This window comes from Erpetoichthys calabaricus, chromosome 5, assembly GCF_900747795.2.
Source record: "Erpetoichthys calabaricus chromosome 5, fErpCal1.3, whole genome shotgun sequence".
Classification (NCBI taxonomy): Eukaryota; Metazoa; Chordata; class Cladistia; order Polypteriformes; family Polypteridae; genus Erpetoichthys; species Erpetoichthys calabaricus.
This window is the reverse complement of record NC_041398.2, coordinates 216,947,266-216,959,291: the sequence shown is the minus strand read 5'-3', so window position 1 is coordinate 216,959,291 and position 12,026 is coordinate 216,947,266. Positions and strand designations below refer to the sequence as shown.

Genomic DNA, 12,026 nt, shown 5'->3' with positions numbered 1-12,026 from the left:
ATTAAAAATTATTTGATTTTGCAGATATTAGGAGAATGTGTTTGCTTTCAGTGTTGTGCTTAGAGTATATATACTCTAGTGTGTGTGTGTGTGTGTGTGTGTGTGCTATAAGTATCTACAGTACTGTGCAAAAGTTTTAGGCAGGTGTGAAAAAATGCTGTAAACAAAGGATGCTTTCAGAAATATAAATAATGATTGTTTATTGTTATCAATTTATGAAATACATAGTGAGCGAACAAAAGAAAAATCTAAATCAAATCAATATTTGGTATTACTACCTTAGGTTACTACCTATAAACCAGCATCAATTCTTATAGGTACACTTGCACAAAGTCAAGGATTTTGTAGGATTATAGTCACGTGTATGATCAACCAATTATACCAAACAGGTGCTAATGATCATCAATGTCACACATAGGTTGAAACACAGTCATTAACTGAAACAGAAACAGCTGTGTAGGAGGCTTAAAACTGGGTGAGGAACAGCCAAACTCTGTTACCAAGGTGAGGTTGTGGAAGACAGTTTCATGTTATGGCAAGTTTGAGCACAGCAACAAGACACAAGGTAGTTATACTGCATCAGCAAGGTCTCTCCCAGACAAAGATTTCAAAGCAGACTGGGGTTTCAAGATGTGCTGTTCAAGCTCTTTTGAAGAAGCACAAAGAAACGGGCAACGTTGAGGATTGTAGACGCAGTGGTTGGCCAAGGAAACTTAGTGTAGTAGATGAAAGACACATCAAGCTTTTTACCCTTCAAAATCGGAAGATGTCCAGCAGTGCCATCAGCTCAGAACTGGCAGAAACCAATGGGACCCAGGTACACCCATCTACTGTCCGGAGAAGTCTGGCCAGAAGTGGTCTTCATGGAAGAGTTGCAGCCAAAAAGCCATACCTCCGACGTGGAAACAAGGCCAAGCGACTCAAATATGCATGAAAACATAGGAACTGGGGTGCAGAAAAATGGCAGCAGGTGCTCTGGACTGATTAGTCAAAATTTGAAATATTTGGCTGTAGCAGAAGGCAGTTTGTTCGTCGAAGGGCTGAAGAACGGTACAATAATGAGTATCTGCAGGCAACAGTGAAGCATGGTGGAGGTTCCTTGAACATTTGGGGCTGCATTTCTGCAAATGGAGTTGGAGATTTGGTCAGGATTAATGGTGTTCTCAATGCTGAGAAATACAGGCAGATATTTATCCATCAGAGAGGCGTATGATTGGCCCCAAATTTATTCTGCAGCAGGATAACGACCCCAAACATACAGCCAAAGTCATTAAGAACTATCTTCAGCGTAAAGAAGAACAAGAAGTCCTGGAAGTGATAGTATGGCCCCCACAGAGCCCTGATCTCAACATCATCAAGTGTGTCTGGGATTATTGATTTGATTTAGATTTCCCTTTTGTTCATTCACTGCATTTTGTTGATTGATGAAAATAAATGATTAACACTTCCATTTCTGAAAGCATTCTTTCTTTACAGCATTTTTTCACACCTGCCTAAAACTTTTGCACAGTACTGTATATAATATATATATATATATATATATATATATATATATATATATATATATATATATATATATAAACATTGTCAACTCCAAAAGCTTTGTGCCAAAAAGAACCAAGAGTGTATGTCCCCTTCTTTCACCAATTTCTGCCGTGTTTGCAGCCACTTCTTCAGTAACTTCATTGTCACTTCCAAATCATTTTACATAGATTGTATCATTGGGTGCTCCAAAGAGGTCTAAATACATTTTTAGCAACCTGTGAACATAATTGCTTCTCTGGTTCAAGAAATTCAGTAATTGCCTGTTAGTAAAATCATAACACCTCTTTACTCCAGTGTCCAAATTCATATGTCCTACAAATTGTGTGTGACATTGTAGCAGCAAGTGAGACATTTCAAATTAAGCAAAAATTAAGTTTAAACTATTTCCTGTTAATTGTGACTACAGTATAGGCAGTGTGGGTGACCTGGCAGTGCACTGGTCAGTATTGCTTCCTTACAGATCTAGTGTTAGATACCTGCAACTGGTTGTAGCTCACGTGACGTCTGTACTTTCCATATTGCTATGGGTTTTCCTGTGGGTCCTTCAGTTTTTCTCCCACATACTCAAAAACATGCTGGTTATGTTTATTGGTAATTCCAAATTCACCTTGTGTAAGTATAGGTGTGTGCATGAGTGGCAGCTGCTAACAACAGGTGGCCTGTCTTGCCTTACTCCTGGGATAGACTTTGGACCTGCATGACACTGAATAAAATTAAGTGGGTTTGAGGTTGCTGTAGAAAGTGTTTCAAAACTTTTAGGCAACCCTCTAAATTATTTTTTGCTTAACCGTTAGTTAGAATGATTCTAAACATTCATATTCAGCTTTTTCAAATTCTGAATCTCTTTTTAAACCCTAAAATCTTACCATACTCAGCCCCATGTTGCAGCATGGCTTTTCCATGTTCTTTTGGATGATTTTAAGGCTCAACATCAAGTGTATTACAATAGCTTGACACCACTGAAGTTGTTAGTCTAAGTGTTATCTAGCAGAAAAGAAGAATAATTGTTTGTAGTGGCTTGTAAAAATATACAGACATACAAAACAACCATTATATCTGTTTACATTGCTGTTTATATCTTAGTGTTACTCAGAATAAACTAAGGCTTTAGAATACTGGACACTTTTTTAACTGTCGTGAGGCAGAATAACATTTTCAGCATGGTGAGTGTTTTGTGTTGAGCATAGTTAATAAATAAAATTTGTATGATTTGTAAATATAATTATATTCATGACATTTTCTTGTTTGTAGTATTGGAATAGTGCAAAACAAAAAAAAAAAAAAAACTGTTGCACTCACTCGCTTGAGGGAAACACACCCAAGCACGGATAAGTGGCCAAGGGAAGTGCAGTACAAGTATCTCATTTAAAAATGATAATGCATGGTCAAATCTTTTGTAGAACTGAAGATGCATCTCAGGTCTGGCGCCATTAAATTACAGCCCATCTAACAATAGCCCAGGCACAGTTCTTTCACAGGGTGAATAGAGCAATTCTGTTCAATAGCACTAATTGCAACTATTATAGGATGTGGAAGCTGCTTTTTGTATTTAAAGCAATAGCATAATGTTCAGGAGAAATACATCAATGAATTTGTCACAAGCAGATGTAGAGTGAATCCATTTAACTTGTAACTCTGGAGAAACTAGAAAGTATAGTACAACTTGGTACAATAATTGGAAATTGAATTTCATTAAAATCAAAAGCATCTAAAATATCCACCCTATCAATTTCCTGAGCAAGTTTCATCCATTATGGAATTGTTGGGAGCCAGAACCCATTCTGGCAGCAAAAAATGAAAGGAAAGGTTGAACTATGTATCAGACAAGTCCAAAACACACCAACACAAAGAAGATTTTGGATGAATGTGCCACGTTTGTGTGACGTTTACAAGTCAGTAAGTGGGTCGAGAACTGAACTCAATTTACTGCAGCTGTGAGGCAGTAGTAACAACACCATGCCTCTATGCTGCCCCCTACTGTAAAAAACATGTTATCTTTCAAATATATTTAAACCCTTTCAGTCTTAATATTGAATACTCAAATGCTGAGGAAGAAAAATATTAAACATGACTATTTTCTAGGAAATAAGGTTATGTTAAACAGTGTACTATATTTTACTGTTTGTATAAGCAACCAACCCACATCCAGACTTGCGTCTTTCTTGGAAATTTTAAAATGTTCTTTCTTAGAATATGTGTGATGGACGTTGAAAGTTTTGCTTTCTTTTGATTTTTCTTTCAGATGTAAAATGCCCAAGTACTAGAAGACTTTTTGTCACTGACAAGTCTAGATGGTCATCCACAGCCGCTGCAGCTTCTACAGCAAAACCAGACATAGAGAATGCCCCACTAAGCCAGGATAATAGGTAAACGTGTCTTGTGCAACTATTTCATGTCTTGGAGGGTGATTCTGAATGATTTTTTGAAATGCTTTATGGCATACTTTTGTATGATTTCTCTGCATTGGTACTATGGCTTCTTAGAATGAGTAACCTCAAAGCACAAGTATACTGGTCACGCTGAGGAATTTTAAAAGCTAGAATAATCTAAAGAAGGCTTTACTACCCTGTATCCTTTTTTACCATGACAGGGAAACACAGTTACATATTGTAGCTACAGAAATATCTGAAGGGAATACACTACAGAATTGTGTGTCAAATAATTTGGCAGTGTTGTTAAAAAAATGGCAAATTGTCTTAAGAGTAAAACTAGCCATGGTTACTTTAGTCATACATATCTGTTATATTTAAACTTTTTTAGTGAAAGTGAAACATTAATACTGTATATAAAGAAACTGTAACCTATAACATCACAGGCTCATACTTGCTGTTTCTGATTGTTACAGTAACTCTGCCTTGGTTTATATAATCCAGAATCCAGTGCTTGAGAAATGGTAGAATTATACTTTTCACCATGCTGTTTTTATTTTTTTGTATGTAGGAAACCCAAAACTGGGATTTTGATGCTCAACATGGGTGGGCCTGAAAAAATAGAACATGTTGAAGATTTCCTTTTCAGATTGTTCATGGACAGAGATTTGATGACTCTTCCAGTGCAAAAGTAAGACCTGTACTTGAAACCTTTTACATAGTAGAGTCTTAAAAATGGCAGTTTAATAAGTTGTGTGTAATAGGAGGTGGAATGAATAAAAATAAAAGGAAGACAACTACACAATGTTCAAATTTCTGAAAAAAGCAGATTACTATTGAAATAATTTTTAGTTACTGTTAAGTTGTACATTACAGTAATCCCTTATGATTCGTGGTGGTTAGGGGCGCAGTACTCCCGTGAATGCGAAAATCTGCAGATATGTTTTGGGTGCATGATTACTGTATGAATGATCAATGCACAAGCAAAACACGTGTGTGAGACAGGCTGCCGAGGCAAAGATGCTTGCCGTCTCCAAACAAAGTACGCAGTTTAGCAGTTCTTTATGGTAGTAATGAATTGTAATCCGATGGGTGTGGTTGTAGTCCAATTTTGCAGTGAAACGTTGAAACAAAAAGATACCATTGTTCCAGCTCAGTTTTAAAACTAATACCCTCATCTTTCACCAAACAGGCCTTGTATCAACTGTAGAAGCTGCCCTATGACAGTTTTTGCAGATGCTGGGATTTGCAGTCCATTTTAAGTTGCTGGGCTACAGTGTCATTTGTACTTTCCTGCAGTAGGTCGCAAAAAATAATTTCCATTAAATTGTTGATGACAAACCTATAAACATTTGGATCCACAAATCATAAACTTACGAATCCCAAGGGCAGACCTTTATTTTAGATTTTTTAAAAAAGATATTGAACAATGTATTCTTTGACAATAGCTGAAATTCAGAATTTTTTTTTTTTGGTCTCAGTCATGTTTTATATGATATAAAGTACTAATATTTAGCACTAAATGATAAAACTGAGTTTGTGTAGACTGGTCACAGTAAGTTACTTGTTCAGGAAATTTTACATTTATACAGTATTTTGACAGAAGTATAGCTTAATACTGAATCAAATACAGTATATTTAACTCAATGCCACAGAGGAAAAAAAGCGATACATGGAAATATTTATATTTCGTAATACGAGAAATAGAAAAATTCGGATCAACATACATCTAACCATTAACCATCTGTAAAAAAAATTCTTAATTACGATGTCTGTAAGAAAGAAATTGCATGGCTTGCCTTTCTGACAATTGCTTTGATACTGTACTCCTTTGCAGTGTCTTGGAGGTATTTTTGCAGTTGTCCTCCAAATTTGATATAAACTGTTTCACAAAATGTACTATATAGAGCTTGTGCACTATTATAAAATTTGTGCAGCAGTGAGACATTTTTTATGAATATTGTCCAGCCTCTGGCTACATATTTTATACACTTTGGTGAGTGTTGCATTAATTCGGTTATAAGGAAGAGATTGGTGCGTAATTAATGACAAGTATCAACTTTTCTGTGTTATCTATGCAGTTGGTTCCCAGACTGTCCAAGGAACCCACTGTGGCTGCCGTTTTTTTTCCCAATCAGATTCACAATCAGTAATGGTAATTAATAATAATTGATCTCATTTAATAAGGTATTTTTTCTCTTCTCTTATTCCGCATTTAGAAAAGCTCAGCAGTATGATATTTACATTTATAAGACATTTAGAAATATTTCTGCTTTTGTTATAGATTTAAATGCTTAACTCTCTTTTGTTGTTTTCCTGTTATATTACCCCTTTTCTGTGTAGTTTGCTCTCTGTTGTTATCCTAATAATGACAATTAGAAATAAGCAGAGCAAACAACACTGAATGAATGGCTACACCTATTTTATAATCTGTCCCTATTAATTAGTAAATAATGCATTAAATACCTGGAAAAGCATAGTGACAATCGGGATGAAAATATTGTTTATTTTTCCATTTCTTTAATAAGTGATATGGGTATAATGTAATTTTTTAGAGCATTTTAGTAAAAATTAACTTAGTTTTATAATTTCTACACTGATCCCAAAACACAGAAACTGGGAAACAACACCTCACTTAATTAAGGTAGGAGACCAATTAAAAAGAGAATTTGGTTAGAACAAAAACTTGCAGCCACAGTATGTACCAAGGACCGAGCTTAGGAACTACTGATCACAAAATAGAGAAATGAATTACAGCAGGACCAGATTAAGACCCCCACAGGCTTTAGAGTGTCACACACATATATTTACACTCTATGAGCATCACAAATAAAAATAAAATGACCCAGGGGGTGCTCACACATACATTAGATCAAAGGGTCATGATTTAATCTGCATTACTTTATTCTTGCATATGCCCAGGCCCCGGAGCATGCACTTAGATCACCCTGATGGTAGATCTTCCTATAAGTTACAGAGAAACATTTATGCTTCAGATTTGATTCCACTACCATTTACCTTTTCTTTATGTAGATTTCAGAGCCTTTTCATATGTTTGAAGTGAACAACATTATTTTTTAAAAATTTTAAATGAGGACATACTTTTTTTCCCTCTGCTATGTTCCATTAAATTGAGAGGAATGTGTGACGCCACGTCCTTAATTGATACCTTGATTGCTGACACACTGCCGATAACTGGCAGTCTGACAGCCAGCTAAGCAAACTGAGGAGAAACACAAAACAAAAACAATACTATCTGTAAATTAAAGTCGGTATTAATCTTGTTCCTCTGTTTATTGCAACAGCACTTAGCACCGTACTATGCAATCTAGGCTTAAATCACAGCAAGTATGGTACAGTGCAACTGACCCGTAAGTGTGATTGGGGCAACTGTGGACCGCATATTTTTGAACTGTGGGAAGTCATCAGAGAATGCCCTCATAGACGTAAGCATCATCCATAAAACCTGAAATTCATATACTAACACATCACATACCTACAGTAAATCTTGCTTAGTATTAAAGTGATTCTAACTAATTTTTATTTAATCGTAAAACATACATATATGCATTCAATGCATTTACTTAATTTTTCAGTAAACTTGCACCATTTATTGCAAAGAGACGAACACCAAAGATTCAAGAGCAGTACAGGAGGATTGGTGGAGGGTCACCCATAAAAATGTGGACATCCTTGCAAGGAGATGGGATGGTGAAGTTGCTTGATGAAATGTCACCAGATACAGGTAAGGCTACTTACTATAAGATGTTTTTATTTATGTTTTCCTCCTTCACATTTCTTCTGTGATGCCACAAGAACCTGAAAACTCTGTTTTTGTTCTATTGTTTGTTTTTTGAGGAAATGGAATGAATTTGTAAGAATGTATTTAGATTAAAAATTATGCATTTATTCTGGTTTCCTGTGACATCCTGAACACATTTAGGTTAGATTTGTCTAATGTTTCTAAAATGGGCTTGGTGTGACCGAGGGTGCCTGGTGATGGACTAGTGTTTTGTCTACTTTGGTTCCTGCCTCGTTCCCAAAGCTACCCAGAAAACCTCTGACTTCTTATGTTCTACAGCAGCAAGAGTTACTTATTTTTATACTATATACTGTATTTTAATACATTCTTATTTATCATGGTGCTGGAGAGTGGAGACGTGTTTCATGTTTGTTAGACATACAAGTGAGAATTGCACTGTAATCTTTGCACATGACAATGCTACTTAATTATGATTTTTCAGACTACAAGCTAATGTGTTAATATTTAACTGTCCACATTTTAAATGGCTGTAGATCTGGGAGTGTTAAACTTTGACATTTTATTGTTGTCAGTTGTTTTCTTTGCATATAGTATTTATAGACAATGTGTGTTGCTATGCTACAAGTGTCAAGTTTTTTTTTGCCTGTGTCCCTCTCTCAAGTGTATTTGCTGTCATGTTTTGCATGGCATGTTAGCTTAGATTTTAGGGCCACATCAGTACTTGACTTTGTTTCTTTTTTTAAATAAACATTGATAGCATTTTAGCTTCAAATAATAAAATATTCTTTTGACTTTTTAGATACATATTTTAATAAGTGATTTTGTGATGATGAGCATTAACATTGTAGCTTTTTGTAGACATTTCTATACAAGGACAGCAATGACTTTTAACATTTCTGGGAATTTCACATGAGGTTACACTGATGACTGGGTTTCCTGTCATCCTGAATAATTTAATAAAATTACTCAAACTAAAAACTCAAGAAGTTTAATTTTGTTTTGGTCCATCATTTATTAATGGGTACTTTACTAGTTTACTATTTAATGGTATTTATATATAACTGGACTAATGGATGGATTTTGATTGATCCTGATTGATTCTGATCCATAGATAGATAGATAGATAGATAGATAATATGATAATATTATAATTATGATAATTATGAAATATATTTGGCTAACACAGTGAATATAGTAATTCAACAGGATGAATCTGTACAGTTAATTGGCATTATCCTGGACAGAAATAAAGATGGCAGTATTTCTTCAGCAATTTGCTTTTCTTCAAATTAAGCTTTTCAAAATTAATGAAAAAATAGTCCATTCAACGTGTAGCTATTTAATTGTATACAATGTAGAGCACTGTATGTAACTTTTTTCTTTTAGTCTTAAACTATAAAAGGTTTAATTAATTTTATTTTTTAACATGCATGAAAGAAGCATTTACTGGGTCAATTTTTTAGTGATAAGGTCTTTCAAGACAGCTTAAGCTGATGTAACATTATATAACTTCTAGTCATGGGGTATGTCAGATTTACTGATCTCGTCACTGGACCATGTTGATTTACACAACTGAAAATTTCTAGGTATTTCAAAATAAGCAACTGCCTGACAACTTTCTAGCACAATTGTGTTCGCCCCTTATTGTGACAGTCAATAGAATGCTGCTTGTTGGAACTAGCTCTGTATGAAGGGTTAACAGCAATGCAGATTTTAGCCACAATCTCTGCCCTTATTTTATTCTTTCAATTCTGACATGGTACGTAAAACATACAACACCAAACAGATAACCTTCTCTTAAGTTTGTGAGGTTGAAAATGCCCTAGACATAGAAATGCTAGAAAAAGTCCAGAGAGTAAGACTAGGCTGATTCTAGGAATGCAAGGAATGAGCTATGAAGAAAGATTAAAACAGCTGAGCCTTTGCAGTTTAAACAAAAGGAGATTAAGAGATAAAACATGGAATAAATTACCAAGTAGTGTGGTAGACAGTAGGACTTTATTGATAGTCAAACTTCAAGCTTTGTTAAGCCAAATGGCCTGATCTTGTCTAGATTTTTCTAATGTTTAAAAAAATAAAAATCTAATGATTCTTATTCCTTGTTAAATGCATTGTACATCCAGATGAACATTCATTGGTTGTCATCTCTCTTGTACACAGAGTCTGTCCCAATGACTAAATAATGACTAATAAATAAATTTAACCTGTTTGAGTTTGTCAGAGCAAGTTGTGGACAAGTTCAAGTGAGTCACTGGCAATGTCACATTATGCATCTGGCTTGACAAGGTAGCATGTTGCAGATTGTCCCCTGATCACTAAGATAATATAAATGAAGTCTACGACTGAAAATAACTGGAAAGGTTGTGTAATGTGACATAGGTTTAAGTCTTTCTTTCTTTCTTTCTTTCTTTCTTTCTTTCTTTCTTTCTTTCTTTCTTTCTTTCTTTCTTTCTTTCTTTCTTTCTCTTAGTTCACAGTTTGCTGACTTGCTTTATTTTCATTATTGTAATGGCTCTTGTGTGTTGTGCACTTTCAGAGTAATTCACATTTTTATTTTTTTAGCACTGTTGGTGAACAGTACTGTTTTATTTCATGTGTTATGCACAGCAGTAACACTACTAGGCTAAATGTATTTGGTATTGTGTAGCAAAGGTAGTGTACCTGTGGCATTCTCTGGCTGTGGCACAGCCATGTCATCACAACCTACATTAAGTACTATTTCTTGGCACACATGAGAAAAAAAGAGATATTTTCCTAGTTCATTTTGAAAAAACATTTGGATTTGAGGCATTTCTAAAGTTTATTATTAATATTTATTTAGGAGATGTGTTCGTCAAGTCTAATTTGTAATAGCAAACAACAATGTATCTAATTTTAATTATTCAAAAATACAATGTTAAGAAGCAAATCAAAGCAAAATTTAAACAACTGTAATACTATAGGTAGCCTCAAGAACAGATAAAATGTAGAACTTAAAACAGAAGCTTCTTGACAGTTTATTGGGTTAGTTTAGCTGTAGACATCCAAGCGGAGAGCAGGTGGTTAGAAAGTCTAAGCAATCCCCTAATGCTTACTAAAGGGCTGTGTGTTCAAGAGGGGGGAATTGGTTTTATATAGTAAGCTAAGGTTTTTATTTCCATTTACATATTTATTGTGTCAGTATTCTATTTATTGTGTTGAATTTTTTAATGTTTTATACTTCAAGATCAGAGAACAGAGTCTTAGTTGAATTGCATGTTAGCAATAATATGCAATTTCCAAAAAATTGTATTGCTTCCATTCATTCATTATCACCAAGCATGCTTAACCCAGTTCACTTTGCAAGGGCTGTTACTGTCCTGGCAACACTCTCACAATGTCTCGTATGAATTCTTAACTGCTGATTGGATTATTTTCTTCTGCCTTTTTTATAATATTGTATTTGTTTACTTTGGAATATTTTACCAGCTTACACCATACCTGATTTGAGGAATTTAAAGGTGGCTATGCATGTCTTTTTTAATGCCTGTAGCTTTTTCTTTAGTCTACATAATGCTTAAATTTGTGTTTTGAAGAGTGGATCACCATTTTTTAATATTACACTATGTGTTAAACTTAAAAAATAACTGTCTGGCTTCTGCAATTTATGTCTTTTAAGCAGTTTTCTGGGCAGGGCTCTGTGGAGGATCTTTTCTTGTTTTCTGAGGTGCTGTTTTCTTTTGCAGCTCCACACAAATTCTACATTGGGTTTCGTTATGTTCATCCCCTTACAGAAGAGGCCATTGAAGAAATGGAAAGAGATGGAATAGAGAGAGCTGTAGCTTTTACACAATATCCACAATACAGCTGTTCCACTACAGGTATAAGTAATACTTTTTTGGCATTTTGTTTTCAATGCCCATTTGTATTTTTTAATATTGCTTTTTTGTAACGTCCTACCTTAGGACTTTTAAAATGTGAATACATTGTAGTAATGCCATACTGCAAATACAGAAGGTTCCAGGTGTATACGGTCTGAGGAGTTAATAAGCATAAGGGAATGAAAACTAATTCCAATTACAAAAAAAGAAACATTTTAGAATAGTTCAAGTATTGTAGCTATTGTATGGATATTACATAGTCAAATTAATAAAGAATATGGCTTTCTCACTAGTATGCTCAACTGGAACTATAAAGAGATTCGACACAAGGTCTTTCACCAATATTTAGCCCATCATCTTTGGCTGTCAGGCATATGACATAAATATTGAAAGGGGAAACATCTGTTTCTTTTCAGTGTTGAAAGTAAGGAAGATTTATGCTTATTTTGGCAAGCACTATGAATAATAAATCATTTTGTTAGCACTTACACTTATTTTCATAAGTTATAT

General features: G+C 34.7%; 1 protein-coding gene across 1 annotated transcript in view; it reads left to right on the top strand.

Annotated features, from left to right (window-relative positions):
* fech (ferrochelatase) overlaps positions 1-12,026 on the top strand; it is a 59,180-nt gene that overhangs the window by 9,299 nt on the left and 37,855 nt on the right. The window contains exons 2-5 of the mRNA XM_028802532.2: positions 3,788-3,911; positions 4,486-4,605; positions 7,511-7,659; positions 11,382-11,516. Coding sequence (XP_028658365.1) covers positions 3,788-3,911; positions 4,486-4,605; positions 7,511-7,659; positions 11,382-11,516 — 528 coding nt within the window. The remainder of the gene's footprint in view (positions 1-3,787; positions 3,912-4,485; positions 4,606-7,510; positions 7,660-11,381; positions 11,517-12,026) is intronic.